The 19,644-nt window shown below is 34.0% G+C and overlaps 1 protein-coding gene across 11 annotated transcripts in view; it reads right to left on the reverse strand.

Moving 5' to 3' along the window:
- The window catches only part of RAPGEF2 (Rap guanine nucleotide exchange factor 2), a 249,798-nt gene that overhangs the window by 44,949 nt on the left and 185,205 nt on the right, over nucleotides 1–19,644 (reverse strand). For 6 of the 11 annotated variants that reach the window (XM_059374428.1, XM_059374381.1, XM_059374418.1 and 3 more), the window contains 3 exons: nucleotides 19,059–19,124; nucleotides 12,611–12,742; nucleotides 710–887 (listed from right to left, as the gene is read on the reverse strand). In XM_059374428.1, the coding sequence (XP_059230411.1) occupies nucleotides 710–887; nucleotides 12,611–12,742; nucleotides 19,059–19,124 (376 nt within the window). The remainder of the gene's footprint in view (nucleotides 1–709; nucleotides 888–12,610; nucleotides 12,743–19,058; nucleotides 19,125–19,644) is intronic. The other 5 variants (XM_059374445.1, XM_059374406.1, XM_059374435.1 and 2 more) reach the window with 1 other exon arrangement.

Here is a 19,644-nt window from a genome sequence, read left to right on the forward strand (position 1 = left end):
GGGGGGAGGGGGTTTGGGAGAAGGGGGTGGGATTATGGACATTGGGGAGGGTATTTGATTTGGTGAGTGCTGTGAAGTGTGTAAACTTGGTGATTCACAGACCTGTACCCCTGGGGATAAAAATATATGTTTATAAAAAATAAAAAATTAAAAAAAAAAAAAAAAAAGAAAAGGGAACTTCAGGGATCAGGAAAACAGACACAAAGCCACTTAGATTTCTAACTTTAGGCTGTACTTCAAGTCTCAACAACCCACAGCTCATAGGCTGCTAACTTGACATGTCATAGTTTCTCTCACTCAGTCCCATCTTTGTATGGAGCCACAGGAGAAGCAAACATGACAACTTTACCAATTGTCATTGACTAGTATTTACATATAGAAAACATGAGCTTAACAGGAATAGTGCTCACAAGAAAAATAATAGAAGTAACACTGGAAGACTACTTTTTCTTTTTCTTTTTTTCCATAATCTTTAAAAAGGGGCTCAGCAGGAAGGGCTGTAATTAGGAAGTTTTATTACTTGCACACTCCAGAACATAACTTAATAAAATTTATTTTTTTCAACAAATAATAGTTACTATTTATGCAAAGGGAAATTTATAAATTAATTACTTTTTAGAGCTTACTATTCTTGGGCTCTATTTTATTAGATCATTTTACCCTAAAATTTTAAAATTGCTCTTAGATTCATTTTCTCACCCAAACTTACCAATGTCATCATCCGTCCTGTCAATTGGATCCTTCTCTAGACAGTCTCTCACAATGTCCCTACTCATCAGAGGATCCGACGCCCTCTCAATGTCTTCTTCATCATCGTCATCCTCAGAATCCACTGCTGTTTCTGGCAACCCACTCAGGTCCATATCACCAGCCTCACTTTCTGTGGCCTTAGAAGAGACCAAAACAGTATTTTTTAATTATCTTAAGTAAATCTTTTGTACTCAAAGGAAATAAGAACAAATCTAATTTGAAATATTTAAGTTTTAGTATATTTTAGTAAATTTTAGTATACTAACTTGTCTATAACTAAGCATGTATTCAATATCAATATCAAGAACCAGGAACCAGCACTATGTAAAAGGAATTACTTCAACAAAATAGGAGTGAATTTATATATTACATTTCTAGTTACAATTAATGATCTTATCTCAATAATTCTGATTTACCTGAGCTATCATTTGTACTTGAAATAGACTAAAGAAAAAGACAGTGTTTGTTTTTACTCTAATTTTCAAAGAGAATGGCTTAAGCTAAGAATTTAAGGTTAACGAGTGATTTTGAGCAATTCCTTCCCCAAAAGAATAGGTGTGAACTTATTAACGCCAAGACTGAACAATTTCTTTCCTATTAGACAGTCCTTATGGAAAAGTGAATCATAAATCAAAGGTAACTTGGTGAGTATGTGAACAAACATTAACATTTAGTGTGACTATCCCAATGTCCACTCTCCAATTATAAATTACCAAAAAATATTAAAAGACCATATGCCTACTGGTAACACATTCTTTCTTCATTCCTCAACACAGGTGACTGTATATCGAATTCCAAGTAATCAAGATATACTCTAGTACTTGAACGTTTTTTTTTTTAAGATTTTATTTATTTATTTGTCAGAGACAGAGGGAGAGAGAGTGAATGAGCACAGGCAGACAGAAAGGCAGGCAGAGGCAGAAGCAGGCTCCCCGTTGAGCAAGGAGCCCGATGCGGGACTCGATCCCAGGACCCCGGGATCATGACCTGAGCCGAAGGCAGCCGCTTAACCAACTGAGCCACCCAGGCGCCCCTTGAACGTTTTTTGAGTCATGGTGATCTCTTCAAAATTATCTCTTCTGTTGGGCAATATCAAGGCTAGAACAGTTATTCTATTTAGGTCATTCTATGCTTACTGTGATTATCACCTCAATAATATATACGAATGTTATCCTACTACATACCCAGAATTCACTGTTTAAGCATAAAAATGAATTCAATTAAATGTTAACTGTGTAAGTCTTAAACATCACAAACATGTTTTTCCAGATAAAATATTAAACTTTTGAAAATAGTTTGTTTTAAAACCATTAACTTTGTAGAAAACATGTATTATAAAGTTTACTAACGCTGAGTAACTTGCAGTCCACAGGGTTTTCAAAAACAATAATGACAACTTATTTTTAAGAACAGGCAAAACACATTAAACATGAAAGAGAAAAACATAAAATACTGGGCCTGATCATCATCACCATCATTTTCTAACACCAAATACTTACAATGTGCCGGGAACTGCTCTGTTTTATGTATCTTAGCTCACTTAATCCTCCATACAATCCTATTAAGTAAGTGCCGTTTACTGACATTTATTATTATTCAAACATGCAGGTAAAGAGAAATTATTTTTCCAAGGTCATGTTACTGGTAAACTGCAGAATCCAAATCACAACCCAGGATTCTGACTCTACAGTCTTAACCAAACCTAATCTGTCTCTCTGTAACAGATACTTACATATGAATGTGGCTTATACAAGGATCTATTCCTTTCTCTGTAATTCAGCTTAGTCAATATTTAAAGAAAAAATTTATTATTTTTTTATCAACAAAGTTTAACTTTACTCAAGTCTTGGTTTATACTGCCAAACGTAACATTTAATCTTACCTTTCAAAGCAGTACAAACAGGTGTTAATATTTTCTAAAGTTTAACAAAAAGAATTTTAATCACCTTTAGTTCTTTAGGTACAACTTCCTGAACTAAAATACATATATGGTAATAAAAAACTTAGGGGAAAATAAGTGAAGACAGAATATCTAATGAAGACAGAATAATTAAAAATGAAAAACCTAATGTCTACAAAAGCTCTGTAAGTAATGGTCTTGTATTACTGCTGGGGTTAAGACCATTATCAGCAGAGGTGCTCTAGGTGAGAGAGCAGTAAGACCACAGAATTAATTGTGGCATACTCATAAACACATGTCCCAATTTATTCAGAATTCAACTGTCTCTAGATTATACAATAAAACTGAGGTAGAACTTGATATGATGTGGTATGCCAAGATTGTGATCAGAGAAATTAGACTAGCCCTGTTATTATCACCGCTTTATTTCTGAAGTCTAGAAATATGACAATGTGCTAATGCTTGCCATGTTTTTATTTTCACACCAGTTTTGTCTTAACATTGAAGATGTTCATCACCTTATATTTTCAAATATATATAATTAGTCCTCTATATATTCTTTAATAAGAACCTAGAGTGAAGAAGGGACATTACTGGAGACAGAAATTAAAAAACAAAACAAAACAAAAACTTCTAACTTCCTTTTCTTCCCCATTTTATTTTTTTTATTGTACTATGTTAGTCACCATACAGTACATCATTAGTTTTTGATGTAGTGTTCCAAGATTCATTGTTTACATTTAACACCAATGCTCCATGCAATATGTGTGTTAGTACTTAAAAATATTTTCCATTTAAATGCATTATTTTGCATGGAAGTGTTCACTTATTTGTATAATAGGTTCCCGTAAAGACGATTGTTTAACTCTAAAATAAATAAATAAATAAATAAATAAATAAATAAATAAGTACTTCTAAATAACAGTTATAGAGCTTACAGTTTTTCTTTAATTTTTAAACATCTAACATATAGTAAGAGATAAAAAGATATTTCATACCATCCCAAAGAAATCATTACTGTCGTTTAAATTAATTATATTTAAATCTTAAATAGAACAAAAACTTTCTCTTTTTTTTAACATAAGCTCTATGCCCAACACTGGACTTGAACTCAGAACTCCAACATCAAGAGTCACACGTTCTACTGACAGAGTCAGCCAGGCATCCCAGAACAAGGACTTTTCAATGGGAATTGGATTGGGGTGCCTGGGTGGCTCAGTGGGTTAAAGCCTCTGCCTTCGGCTCAGGTCATGATCCCAGGGTCCTGGGATCGAGCCCCACATTGCATCGTGCTCTCTGCTCAGCAGGGAGGCTGCTTCCCTTCCTCTCTCTCTGCCTGCCTCTGCCAACTTGTGATGTCTGTCTGTCAAATAAATAAATAAATAATCTTTTAAAAAAATTTTAAAAAATGGGAATTGGATTAATCTCTTCAAAAATGAACCCTCCCCATGTGTGTAAATGATCTTTAGTTGTTTTCTATCTATTATATGTATTCCATTCTTAAACAAATTATTCACGAAATAACACTCACTAAACCAGTAACTTATTTTTTTTAAAATAAATGTTCATTATATTTTAAAATACTACAGAATCCCCTTATTTTTTTTTTTTTTAATCTTTAACTAAGCCCTAGGCCCAATGGGGGCTTGAACTCTCGACTCTAAGATCAAGAGTTACATGTTGTACTGAGTGAGCCAGGCAGGCACCCCTACAGAAGAATTCCTTTTCATAATACCTTTTAAATAGAACTCGATAAACAATTTTTTAGGAGTCTACTAATTCCATAATATTACTGTTTCATGACAATGAAATGTTTAGAGACTGGAGTTAAAAGTTTAATGAACAAACACCAACTGGCCTACAGAAGTGTACCCAGCTTAGGAGTGCCTGGAACCAAGCAGTTACTGAATTTACAAAAAACGAAAAACTTAGAGTTTAGTTATTCAAATCTTAGTTCTGACGTTTATAATGTGACTTTAGCAAAATTACTTAAACTCTATGAAACTAGTTTTACTGGCAAACTAGAATTCTATCTTCCCATTCATAGGACTGTTCTTGACTCAAATAAGGAGAAAGAAAAGAAAGCTCATTACAGGTTACTTCAAAAGTCAGTCCCTTCCTGGGGCACCTTGGGGGCTCAGGTCATGATCCTGGGATTGAACCCTGTGTCAGGCTCTCTGCTCAGTGAGGAGTCTGCTTCTCCCTCTTCCTCTACCCTTCAACCCACTCATGCTCTAAGAAATAATAAAACAAAACAAAATAAAACAAAATCTTGAAAAAAAAAAAAAGCCCCTTCCTTAAGAGGACATGTTTTCTTATATCAGCACTGGCTTATCTTTACCTCCTCTCATCCCAGTAACAAAGCTTGCACATAACTGGCAAAATTAAAAAAAAAAAAAAATTCTATTCAATACCACAACCTCTTACTGTAAAAAATGTCTCAGGCTAATTGCGACCATTAAATTCTGATTAAACAGCTCATAAGATAATTATAAAAACAGTGATCCTACATTGAATGACCACCATGTAGCTAGTACTACATTTGATGCTTTTAATACATAATCATCTTCATATCAATTCAGCAAATTAGGATTATTACCCCTACTTTTCAGATGAGAAAACACTAGGAAAATCAAATAACTTGTTCAACATAAACCAAACCAAACCTAGTAATTGTACTGGGACTTAAAATCAGTTCTGACCAATTCAAGCTAGTAAATACTCTGCACTATAATACTTTGCCAAGTTTTCTCAATAGACTGTCTTCATAAAGAAAATAGTTAAATCATTAAACATCAGGGAAAAGCAAATCAAAACCACAATGAGATATCACCTTACACCTGTCAGAATGGCTAGACTCACAAAGACAAAAAAATAACAAGTGTTGGTGAGAATGTGGAGAAAAAGGAACCCTCGTGCACTGTTGCTAGGAATATAAGTGTGAAGAACAGTATGGGGGTTCCTTAACAAATTTAAACTAGAAACACTGTAGGATCCAATAATTCTACTACTGGATATTTACCCAAAGAGAATGAAAACACTAATTCAAAAGGATACATGCATCCCTATGTTTATTGCAGCATCATTTACAATAGCTAAGATATGGAAGTAACCCAAGTATATATGGACAGATGAGTGGATAAAGATGGGGCATGTGTGGGCGCGTGCGCATGCACGCACGCACATACACACATACACACACACACACAGGAATATTATTCAGCTATTAAAAAAAAAGGAATTAGATCTTGCCTGGCCATTTGTGATCATAGTGGATGGACCTATAGGGTATTATGCTAAGTGAAATAAGTCAAAGAAAGACAAATACCACATGATTTCACTTATATGTGGATCTAAAAAACAAAATGAATGAACAAACAAAAAGAAGAAACTGACCTATAAATACAGAGAACAAACTGATGCCTGCCAGAGAGGGAAGGGATTGGGAGAAAGGGCAAAATGGTTAAAGGGGATGGGAAATACAGGCTTCCAGATACGGAATGAACAAGTTAGGAGAATAAAAGTTACAGACAGTAGAGGGAATACAGTCAATAATACTATATTAACATTGTATGGTGACAGATGGTAGCTACACTAGTGGTGAGCACAGCATAATTTACTGACTTGTGGAATCACTATGTTGTACACATCAAACCAATGTAAAAATGTTAACACTGTCAACTCTACTAAAAAATAGTTAAAATATAATAGAGCAATGAAATTTTTCTGCTTTGCTAAGTCATACAACATAAAATTTTGAATATATGTATTTATATATAAACATAAATAAAATGCTTGCTATTTTCTAGCTTCCTCCAAACTATAATATTACTAAGATTAATGCTAGTCTTTAAACCCTTTTATTCTAAATAAAGATAAGCACACAGACACTTGATATTTAAAAAGTATCTGTTTATATTTGTCTCAGGAGCAAGAAGAAAGATTTACATAATTCAGTTAGGCAAAGAACTCCTGTCCTAAATTACAGATTTAGATGTACATTATAGTTAAATAGTAATATTCTAAAAGAAAAAAACTAGTAATATTTTTAGATCAATGCCAAAAGCTCTATGATTTCCTGAAATCAAAAGGGATTACATATATTGTATTATGAATACAGTTCTTAAGATATTATTTTGCATTTTTAAAATTTTTTTTATTTTTTTATAGACATATAATGTATTATTAGCCCCAGGAGTACAGGTCTGTGAATCGCCAGGTTTACACACTTCACAGCATTCATTATATCACATACCCTCCCCAATGTCCATAACCCCACCACCCTCTTCCTAGCCCCCTCCCCCTGGTCACCCTCAGTTTGTTTTGTGACAATAAGAGTCACTTATGGTTTCTCTCCCTCCCGATCCCATCTTGTTTCATTTATTCTTTTCCTACCCCCAAGCCCCACATGTTGCATCTCCTCTTCCTCATATCAGGGAGATCATATGATAGTTGTCTTTCTCTCACTGACTTATTTTCCTAAGCATAATACCCTCTAGTTCCACTTATTTTGCATTTTTAAAGGATATGAAGAAAATGAACAGAAGAAATATTAAATGCCATAAAGCTCCAGTGAATTAATTTAACTAAAATTAATTTATTTAACTAAAATAAAAATAACTACAGCATAGGTTTTATCATCAGGTATCAAAAATCAGTTATGAAAAGAAGTTTTTGCTTACTAAATAAATCATGAATATCCCCATGGTTAAAAGAGTTGCTTACTAAGCATTCTTGAAGTAAATAAATTTTGTGCAGAATTTCAAATATACATATTTAATCCGAAGAGTATCTAAGTCAGACCCCGATATAAATTTAGGGTAGAAGAAGGTTATATTGAACGCTAACACTGATACTAATTTAACTGAGACAAGGGAGTAGGAACTGCTTATAAAACCATATATATGTAGAAAGTATAAAAATATATTTGGAAATAAGTTTAATGTTTGCAAAAGGCTAGTTTGTATATTTTAAGTTATGCTGCTCCTAACTTTACACATTAACTTTTTAAGTTTCAAATATAGGCTTTAAAAATATATTTATGCCTAAAAGACAGGAACAATTTTACAACTCTTAGTAAAAATTGTTAGGTTTCTTTCCAAAAACTATAATCATAACAAATGTGTGACCATCTATCTGTAAATATTTATTGTAAGTAAGAAAGTTTGTGCTAATTTGACAGGAAAATAGCATATTTATATTACTAATATATTTTGAAATATTTTAAGGAACAGATATCTACATGTACTCTTTTGCAAATTACCTACTCTTATTCTTTGAATATTGGTATATGGTGAGCTGAGTATTTTTCTTATTCATCTGCACAAGTGAGTTGTATTCTTTTTTTTTTTTTTTTAAGATTTTTATTTATTTATTTGACAGAGATCAGAAGTAGGCAGAGAGGCAGGCGGAGGGGGGGTGGGGGGGGGGGGTGGGAAGCAGGCTCCCTGCTAAGCAGAAAGCCCCATGTGGGGCTTTCAATCCCAGGATCCTGGGATCATTACCTGAGCTGAAGGCAGAGGCTTTGACCCATTGAGCCACCCAGGTGCCCCAGTGAGTTGTATTCTGACTTTAAATCTTTGCCTCAAATGATCTTTTAATTACGAATTTTTTAAATTTTTATACCATTAAGAGTTTGCTAACTCTTTAGTATTTATATGGAATTTTTTAAAAAGATTTTATTTATTTATTTGATAGACAGTGATTACAAGTAGGCAGAGAGGCAGGCAGAGGGAGAGGAGGAAGCAGGTTCCCTGCCGAGCAGAGAGCCTGATGTGGGGCTCGATCCCAGGGCCCTGGGATCATGACCTGAGCCGAAGGCAGAGGCCTTAACCCACTGAGCCACCCAGGCACCCCAGTTTATATGGAATTTGATTTTAATTATGATATAAGGTGAGACTACAGGGGTGCTTGGGTAGCTCAGTCAGTTAAGCGTCTGACTCTTGGTTTTGGCTCAGGTCAAGATCTTGGAGTCATGAGACCTATCCCTGTGTAGGGCTCTGTGCTCAGCATGGAGTCTGCTTGAGATTCTCTTCTTCCTCCTCCTCTTCTGCCCCTCCCCCTGCTTGCAGTCTTTCTCCCTCTCTCTCATAAATACATACATACATACATACTTTTAAAAATAAAATAAATAAAAAAGTGAGACTATAAAATGACTACCTCCACCTCAAAGATCATTTATTGAAAAATCCATCACATTCTTCATTGATTTGTAAGGATTCCTATATTACGTATTATGTACTTACACATGAATTCCATTTTACTTGACTTCTCTGTTCTGTTGATCTATTTCTGAACAACTGTTTCCAGTCCACCAGCTATTGCTCTGATAATCACACTATGTAGCTAGGATCTTATCATAGCTACAACTACACCAACTTAGGCATTCTGTTTTCTACTGCCAACAAATTCCTACCTTCAACCGCTTTCACCTGTTTCCAAGGTAACCCTTTTTCAACTCATGACCTTCGGTCTTCTAGACTTTACTACCTTCTATGCTTAGCTTTCGCCCCTCCAGCTTGTGAACTCTAATATTTCAATCACATTCATTCAATACACCTTTATCCAATGCCCACAATCCTGGCTCTAAAGAGAAAATGGAGATGAGACAGGGAAGTTCCCTATCTTCTTGAAACTGTCATCTTAGTAAGCAGACAGAACAACACAGAAAGCAATAATTATTTCAATCAAAGTCTAAACAAAAGGATCAGCCAGGAAAGAAACCAAAACGTAGGACCTACTTTTCAGAAAGTAATAAGGAAAGAACTCTCTGAGAAGACAGTACTTAAAAATGAAGGCAGAAAAGGATCGACCTAGGAGAAAACACTCCGGGCAGAAGGCATGCAAAAAAACAAAGCTCAGTAGTTAAAAAGACGTTGGCATGTTGCTTCATCCGTCTTTGTGTTACACTCATTTAACAAAACTCCAGAACTGGATGAAGCCAAGTCTTTGCTTTCTTTTTACTTAACAGGACAGAGGGAAATCACTCTGCATTTGATGGCAACCATCTCAGCTGAGCTTCCATTACTCTAAACAATTTGCTCTCCTACTCCCTGAAACTTCTATTTCAAAACTTTCTCTGCTTAAAACTCTCAACCTGCCAATCCTCTTCCTCTCAACAAATGAACTCACCTCTTCAGAGAAAAATTGAAGCCATGAGAAAGAAACACCCTTAACTCCCAAACTCCCCACCCCAAATCCATCATGATAAATATGTACCATTTAAGACAGAGGAAGGTTTTTCTTCTTAAAGCTAGTTACTCCACTTTGCTTTCGAGCCCCCTTCCTCTCATCTTCTCAGAAGTATTATTCTGCCCTTTTCTCTCTGGTACACAGCATTCAACTTCAATCTCTCTGTGCCCATCTCATAAGCACTTATACTCACTTCAATATCACACCTTTCTTAGGAGAAAGCCCTCCTAAGTCAGAATTACACAAAGATTTAATGGCTGCCATGGGAGATAGCTGTCCATCCTTGGAAATGTTCAAGAATAAACTGTATGCTTCACTGATAGAAAAGCAGTAGATTAAGTTGGTCAGAAACAAATACCATATGATTTCACTCATATATGCAATTTAAGAAACAAAACAGATAAACGTTGGGGAATGAAAAAGAAAAAAAGAGCGTGAGGCAAACTGTAAGAGAGACTCTTAACTATAGAGAACAGACTGAGGGTGGCTGGAGGGGAGGTGAAGGGGGATGGGCTAAATGGGTGACGGGTAGTAAGGAGGGCATTTGTTATGATGAACACTAGGTTTTGTATGTAAGTGATGAATCACTAAATTCTACCCCTGAAACTAGTATTACACTTTATGTTACTGATGAGAATTTAGGTAAGAACTTGAAACGTTAACAAATGAACATTTAAAAAAAAAAAAAAAAATAAATAAATAAATAAATAAAAAGAAGAAGAAGAAGAAAGAAAAGAAAAGCAGTAGAGGATTCAAACACAAGACTAGTCACTGACCCAGGTGCATTTGTCAGGTTCCTTCTCAACTTAAGAATTTCCTATTTAAAAATAATGGAAAGGTCTCCCAGGAATCTCTATTAAATGTTTAGTTTTGTATAGCTAATAGCAAATCCTTAAATACGCCTATGGATTTTTCCGTATGAAGGATATAAACTTAACAGGCTACATCCCTACCATCAAATTTGAAATGAATACCTTGAAACTCAACTAAAATGAAACAAAATACACAGGGACCCTCTATTCCATCTATATACTCCAAGATAAAGTCAGGCTGCAGGCAGACCACATCAGAGCAATTTTGAGTTCTCACCCACAGTCCAGATTCTCACATATTTCCTTACCATCAAGAATTTCCTCATGAACGTACCCTAGCCTACTCAAGGGTTAAACACATAAAACTGGAATCCCCTTTGGAATATGCCCAATAAATTATTTGAATATCTTACTTCATTCTTATTATAAATTTGCCTTCTAGGAGTTCCATTCAGGTTTGTATATACTTCAGATCTTTAAAGTGTACAATCATCTTGAAGTTGAGAAGACAAGGGCTCTATCATGATGTTTCAGTTACCATAAAGCAGAGCTTTAGTTATACTGTTCACTGTTTTAGGATTACTTAAGTAAATGTTTTAAAAAACCAACTTCTAAAAATAGGCAGTACTGGCCGGTGGAGGGAGGAGAGCAAAGATGCCCTGATCTGCCACTTTCTCCTCCTCTAACATTTGAAAAATGGGATTACTTCCTAAAATTTTAAGTTAACACTTACTGTAAGGTATCTATCTTTGCATTCATATTCCATCAAACTAAAATTTTTAAAAGTTACTCTAAAAAGGCAAGTAATATTTCTTATTGCAAAATAATAAATTCTTAATCAGCCAAAAATCTGCAGATAATTGCATTTGTGTCTTTCGATTATTAGTTGGTAAACTTTCTATAATACCCCTGAATTATAGGAAAGTGTATACCTATTACCTCCTTCAAACAAAACTAATTTTCTAAGATCTACTAAATTTAGAACTTAAATATTTTTGCCCTGGTGGTATTCTAAGTGTTTACTTTTAGTATTTTTTTTAATAGAAATTTAGCACTGCCTGACTATTTCAATGATACTAAAACTATCATGTTTCTAAAGGAAAGCATTTCTTGGTTATCTCATTCACAATTCCTAAGAAGCCAGTGTTATGTGCTTTTTATGTGAAACCATCCAAAATCTCATATTAGTAGCATTTATTTCAAGACCTCTCCACAAATGGACTTTTTTGCATTATTTAAGTCACTTTTCCCAAATTTGCATATTCTAAGCCAATGAACTCTTCCTTACCAATTAAAATTATTTTGCTTTTAAAACAGTTTTGGAATTCCATAGTCCTAGTTTCTTTTCTATCCACCAGTATCATAAGAATTTATTTTATACACATAACCAAATCTATACAAAATTTAAAAATACAAAAAAAAAATTCATTGATCTAATCATAATAATCTCGAGATTTTAATTAGAAAAACTTACTCTATGGCATAATTCTGCAGTTTTCCCCTACAGTTTCAATTAAGAATCAAAAATCTTATATGTCTGTAGTCATTTTTATACAATATTTAAAGTCAAGAGAAACATCTCCATTGTAACCACTCTATTTAACACTCTGATAATTGGTAATAACAGAGGCAAATACAATTAGACAGTAGTTCTACTCCCTGAAACAAACATGTTTCATATGTGATATATATATAAAATATATATATCACATATAACATTATAAAATATTGTAACATTTTGTGACATAACATATTACATTATAAATATAACATTAACATATAATAACATTATAACATGTAACATATTGTAAATATTGTAACATTAACAGTTTATGTACCTGTATGTACATATAATATACACATATATATTTACTTTATAGATCCTATCAATTAAGAATCATAAAACTCCTTGGCATACACAAAAATGAAGCAAATGACAAGGAAAACACTTTCTTACCTGGTAGATATCAGAAAGACTGCTGCTTCCAGAATCACTAGTGATACTACATCCTGAATGGCTAGAAGAAACGTGTGTCACCTGTGGGTGGAGACTATCAGTAAGGTGTAGTTTTGTGAAGTCTGCAGGAAGCTATGGAAGGAGCAGGAGAAACAGGATTAAAATTTGAATCAAGAACTCTTAAGACACTGAAACATTTTATTATATTCTATCTATACCATTACCCAAAAGTACTAGGAAAAAATCTTTCATTTTTCAAAATCACAAATTACTAAATATTGTCCAATGTACCAAAATAATCACAAAATAAATTTTTAAAGTTTATGGACATTCAGTGAATCTTAATAATACATTCAGTGTTTAAAGAGGTAGGTTTGGAGGTGCTCACTTGGGTGAGCAATTAATTCAATGAGTGACAATTTTCTAAGTATACACCACTGAGGAACTTAGTCTACTATTATTTGTTAGTCCCATAAATATAACTTTGAAGCAAGAAATAGATTAAATAAGAAAACAGGTTTGAGGTTCTTATATGTCCAAATGCTATTTAAAAGTAAAGAAAAGGGGTGCTTGAGCGGCTCAGTCGGTTAAGTAGCAGAGTGTTGATTTCGGCCCAGGTGATGATCTCAGGGTCCTGACATCAGCCCTCTAACAAGGACTGGGCATGGAGCCTGCTTAAGATTCTCTCTCTCCTTCCCTCTCTGCCCCTTCCCACCCCCTGCTCATGGCCTGCTCTCTCTAAAGACAAAGAAAAAGTAAAAAACAAAAATGAGCATTTTAGAATTGACAAAATGTATTGTTATATAAGTAACTGTGCTAGGCTCTATGGAGAAAATAGAAAAGAATGCCTTCAAAGAACTTAGACTTGAGAAAGTCATAGACATTTACCTATCTATACACATATGCATAAATATCAATTTTCTATTTGTTCATGTTTAAACCCTAAAAAAAAGAGCTTCTGTGGAACAGATTTACTAAATATCCCTCAAGTGCTTCTACGATTCTTCCATATAACAAAGAAAGTGAATTGAAAAAGAAAATATCCATGGGTCGCCTGGGTGGCTCAGTCAGTTAAGTGACTGACTCCTAATTTTGGCTTGGGTCATGATCTCAGGGTCCTGGGATCAAACTCTTCATCAGGCTCCACATTCAGTGGGGAGTTGGCTTGAGGATTCTCTCCCGCTCTCCCTCTGTCCCTCCCCCTGCTCCTTCTCAAATAAATAAATAAACCTTAAAAAAAAAAAAAAAAGAAAGCATCCATATATTTGTCCATTCGACAAATATTTACTGACTCTTTCTCCTCTTACTATGTGCTAGTCAGTGAATGAGACACTTAGAGAACATTGACTTAAGAATTTAATACTCTTATAAGTTATTACCAGTTCTTTTTAATTAAAAAAGGGGGCATTATTTATATTATCCCACTTATTATACTACTGGCCAGTAATACACTTGGCTTTTCAAAATATATGTTGACATCATGCAATACTGATAACATTTTCTATTCCCTCCCTACATAATGATCCTATTTAGCTGTTGAATAATAATAAAGAATGTTAAAACAAAACTTAAATAAGAGTTTATCTTAGCAACATTCCCTTTTCTCCTTTGATTTCCTCCTTTCTCTCTTTCCAAAAACAAGATGCCATTCCATAGATTAGAATAAGTTTCCCAAGGGAGGTGATTCAGTTTTATGATAATGACCAATGAACTTTAATACCTCAAAGTTTCAAACAAAGAGGAAAAATCTATTTATAGCCCATAATTGTTCAGATATGACTCAATAAATGTACTATGATATTTAATAACATTAAATATAGTCTGTATGGAAATATTTTTGACTTCATAAGAGACAAGAAAAACACAGAAAAGACCTAAAAATAAAGTTATTAGGGGGCATCTGGATGGCTTAAGCATCTGCCTTCAGCTCTGGTCATGATCTCAGCATCCTGAGATCAGCCCTACATCAGACTACCTGTTCAGCGGGGAGTCTGCTTCTCCCTCTCCCTCTGCCACAACCCCCTGCTCATGCTTCCTCCCTCTCTCTCTCTCTCTTTCAAATAAATAAAATCTTTATTTTAAAAAAAAGCTATTAGGAGCTTTTACATGCCAAATAAATGGACAAAAAACACATATGTTAGGGGAGCTTATGGAAGTGAGATATTTACTCGAATGTGTGAAATCATTGCGAATGTGACATATCTCACTAAGAGTGTTGTTTTTTTTTAAAACCTGATAATTGAAGATGCTGTGAAATATTAGATAAAATTTAGGAGAATAACAATTCTCATATAAGGAAAAGATAGGTGAATAAGTCTAATCTGAGAATTTACATATATATTTATCCATAATGTAGAATGATAAAATATTCGCAGTATTTCTTCATGAACAATTTGAAGATGGAAATCGGCCAAGATGTACTAGTAACTATGATTTTGCATGTTGTTAAGTGATAGATATCAGATATTAAAATGTGTCCAAAACCAGGATGAATATCCTTCATCATCTACATTTCCATTTAATTCAGTCACTCACTGCAGAAGTCAACTGGGGAAACGTTACTCAATGGCTCAGTGATTTTAAGAGGTATAAATCAATGCATGTAATTATAGAACAATAAACTGATTTCTACTATTTTTTATAGACATGACTCAGGTTGACATGTGTCACATAGTGTGATTTTTTTTTAATTAGCTTAAATTTGTCAAATGAAGACAAAACTATCTAATGAATTTTCACTCACTAGACACTTATTTACTCAAGTCTCACAGGACTCTCTTCTCTTCAATATCCATTAGCTGGTCATCCTTCCTAACAATTTGCTCTGTGCAAAGTAGTAAGAGCTACAGAGCTCTAAATCTACTAGAATACACATGGGTCCAGCCTTTATATACTATAGTCTCTTCAACTATGCTAGCTTATAGCCACAGATACCTGAATTACATACCTATGTTAGGCTAAGACTCATAAAGAGTATTTAAAAGAAAAAAAGTATTTTCACTCTTAAGAATTCAATTATATTTTATAAATACTTATTGAGTATCTACTATGTCAGACTATTAGGGCCGGGGAATATAGAGGTGAATAAGACAGTCCCAATTCTAAATGTAACTTCTACTACCCAAAATGTTATTGAAACAGGTGTTACCTACAATAGAAAAAGAAATCAAACACACTTTTTTTTTTTTAATGGCTTTTATCTCCCCCCTACCACCTGTATTCTTTGCAGAACAGCATGAAATGTTATATAAATAAATATATAAATTATGCATACATAATTTAGTATTAACTGAATACTTCTTTATATTAGAACAGATGCCACATTTAAGGAAGTTTAAAAAATTTAAAAAATTTCCTCGTAGATTGGTATAATAGTATCATGATTAAATTTTATTGACAGTACACCTCAGCCAAGGTTCCAGAATGGGAGAAGTTGTAGAAGCTGTTTTCATAAAGGAAGATATGAAATGCACTGCTTTGACCCAGACAGCCACGATACTCTGGAATAATAGAGACACTGGAGCCCAAATCTAGGGGAAATAGTCTTTAAGAGGCAAATAAACTAGACAGGGATTAGAAGTCAGGGGACAAGTGTAGTACAGGAACCTGTGTTTAAACATGAGGTCAAACACAGAATCCCTAGGAGGTGTAACTCGTAGTCTGAGTAAAATATACCAAGAAGGGGCACAATATGGCAATGACAACTAGATTCATTTATTCCAAATTTTTCTAGACTTGACCCAGTGCCTACTTAAATTACTATCAGTATCCTATTTCATTAAATTTCAGATTAAACTGGGGCTGTGAATTATCTTGTAATGCTAGCCACCATTTATAGCCAAAACTGTTCAAAATGTAAGAAAAAGTTTGAAGTTGGGACTATATATAGTAATTACCTGAATAAAATTAAACAATAATTAAACTAAAGGGGAAATTAACACATTTTATATATTTTAATCTTAATACCAATATATTTTACAATTAATACAATTTAAAGGAATGTCGTATTTTTATCATTTAAATATTTTTATGATTTGATATATGAATATATTACTGTTTACATTTCTCCTGGATCAAGCAACCTATATTCCCAAAAATATGGTACTTGTGGATCACAAGTGCAATAAACTTCTATCAGGCAAATGACTGAATCATAGTTTAACCTCAAACACTATTAACTACATAAAAAACACAGGGTAATATTAAAGTCAGATTGTTAAATGCACAAAGTGAGCATAAACAAAATTCATCATAATTTCACATAACCTGGGTATCAATTATATAATAACTTCTATCTGTTTTAGGAGAAAAGGGGATGTTACAACAATTGGCTGTAAACAGGTACTATACAAAAGACTTAAGTCTCGGGGAGCCTGGGCAGCTCAGTAAGTTAAAGCCTTTGCCTTAGGCTCAGGTCATGATCTCAGGGTTGTGGGATTGAGCCCTGAGCCTGCATGGCTCTCTGCTCAGCGGGGAGTCTGCTTCCCCCTCTCTCTCCGCCTGCCTCTCTGCCTACTTGTGATCTCTGTCAAATAAATAAATAAAAGTCTTTTTAAAAAAAATCCCTTTAAAAAAAAACTTAAGTCTCATTTAGGAACAGGCATTTGATATTCTTTGATTTATTAGTCCCATGATTGGCATTTATAAAATTACTAGTTAATAAATGAACTCTGTTTTAAACATAAATGCATTGAATTTGAGTGCCTTGAAGTCTCTGACACCATTAAATCAATACTTCGCTGAAATGGTAAAATTCTTCAAAGTAATGATAATGTAGTAGAAGCTAAGATAGCTGCTTTCTTCCCTTTCCGTCTCTCCCCACCAAAGACTTCTTTATGCTCTTGTTTTTAAGCTCTACAAGGAAGAGTTGGTATATTATTGAACATGTAATGGAAATGGACTAGAGTTTCATGTTTCACAGTGCATTATCATTAGCGTAGGGGGTTGCTAAGAAATCCAACGGTTAAAAAAACAAAACAAAACACAATTACTGCCACCAACACTTGAAATTTATTTCACTGAGAAATTTCCCAACTAACCTTTAGAATCACTTTATTTCAAGAAATAATTACAACAAAACATGCAAGGTTTGTGTTAATTGTTGGGATCTACATAATCCTCCCTTTATCCTGAGGGACACTATCTAAAGTAAGTTAAATATCACACTTAGTGACCCAAACCTAACTTTATATTAAATCATATTCCTAAGAATTTACCCAAATGAATACTGCTTTCCTCCTATCATCACTAGAGTTTTGTGAGTGTTCTTTATGCTCATGTTTTAAATCTCAGCAAGGAAGAGTTGGAGAGTTGGTATGTTACTGGACATATTTCCCATTTTTCTCTGAGATGTTCATGAAATACAGTCTCCTTTATTTTTTTTCTACTCATTCATCACTTATTGGAAACCTAAGTTGTGAGGACTAAATGAATGACTGGGCATAAAGCATTTACAATAGAAGTGCGTTAGCTTAATGATAATTACCACACATGGACGCTGTGTAAGACACAGGTCCTTTCTAGGTCTAGAATTTCTAATGTAGCGAGAATCCAAGAGTAGATACCAGTGGATTACTGAGAGGGGTTTAGTGGCCAAAATCATCCAGCCACAAACACTGTCCCCTTACCCACTTTAGAACTCAAGTTGTGTTTTAAAAGCAATTCATATTTTCTCTCTCTGCATCTGTATACACACAGGCACACACACTCCTATTTTTCTTTCACTACTCAACTGTTCAGGTACTACTCATCCTGACACTCTCTGACCTACTTCTATACACAGCTTGAATAGACAGGAATATTATTTAGTAGCTCATTTTAAAGGCCACTTCATAATACAATCGACTTTTGTATCTCTCAATCCAGATATTTCTTTAAGAACACTAGAAAAAGTAAACATTTGGATTCCTGAATATTATTCATCAGAAAAAATTTTTGCTTCCCTTATACCCTACGGTACGTTCTAGATCCAATAGTTATTCTTAATTACATCATCCATCAGTATTCCACAAAGAGAAAGATATTTGTATGCTCTGTAGTTTCTTTTGTGCATAAACATAAAAGAAACAGGTTTTTCCAAAAGTATCAAGAGATAATAATTTAATAAATGAATAGATCTTATTTCTCATTAAGATACATGGAGACTTTTTTAATGTCAATATGACTATCTTTCACAGAAGCGGGTCTACAAGAATTTGCTTTATAGCTACTAGAGAAACCTGACAAAAAGTAGTAATTTGTAAGAACATTCTCCCAGTTTCCTGCCAGGCTCAAAAGACATAAGCTTCACATCAACATATATGGAGTTATCCTCTGGTCAACCTCCTCCTCAGTCAAACAACTTTGGACAAGTTAATTAACTTCTGTGTACCTTAGTTTCTTCTATTAAATGAATATAACATAATACAATGACTAAATGAAATAATCATTGTGAACCACAGAAATCTACCTTACTGATGCCTCTCTCTTCCTTTTCATTCCCTCTGCCATTTTTCCAGTCAAGGTTCTCCATCACCTTAGGTCAGATGTTTTTCAAATACAAAAAAAAAAAGAAAGAAAGAAAGAGAAAAAGACCTGACTTATTTTTGACACTGTTATAGCTAACACTACTATTATAGTAGTTTACTTATGATATATATTCCCCCAAGTCTATATATTACATTTTAAATAAACCATATGTTTATCACGAGGAGCTCACTGCTTAGAATACTATACTAAATTTTGTAAAGTAAATAACCTTATTATCAGGATATGCTTATAGTCCAATTACTCTCTTTTATAAACATTCGAATTGTCATAGCTAAGAATTCTCTCAAGGTGTTAACATCTTGGGGAGTTTGTGCTTTTGTGTGTATAGTCTTACGATGGTTGACTGCAAAAGCCTCCATATATTTGACCCAGACACATGCTGAAACCTGGTATGGCTTAACCACAATAAGATACTCTTTCTATCCTGAGGACACTGCCGGTAGAGGACTGTCTGAACAGAAGAACCACTGAACATGAGTAAAGTGCGAGTTTAGTTGTGTTTTATT

This window comes from Mustela nigripes, chromosome 1 (assembly GCF_022355385.1).
Source record: "Mustela nigripes isolate SB6536 chromosome 1, MUSNIG.SB6536, whole genome shotgun sequence".
Lineage (NCBI taxonomy): Eukaryota > Metazoa > Chordata > Mammalia > Carnivora > Mustelidae > Mustela > Mustela nigripes.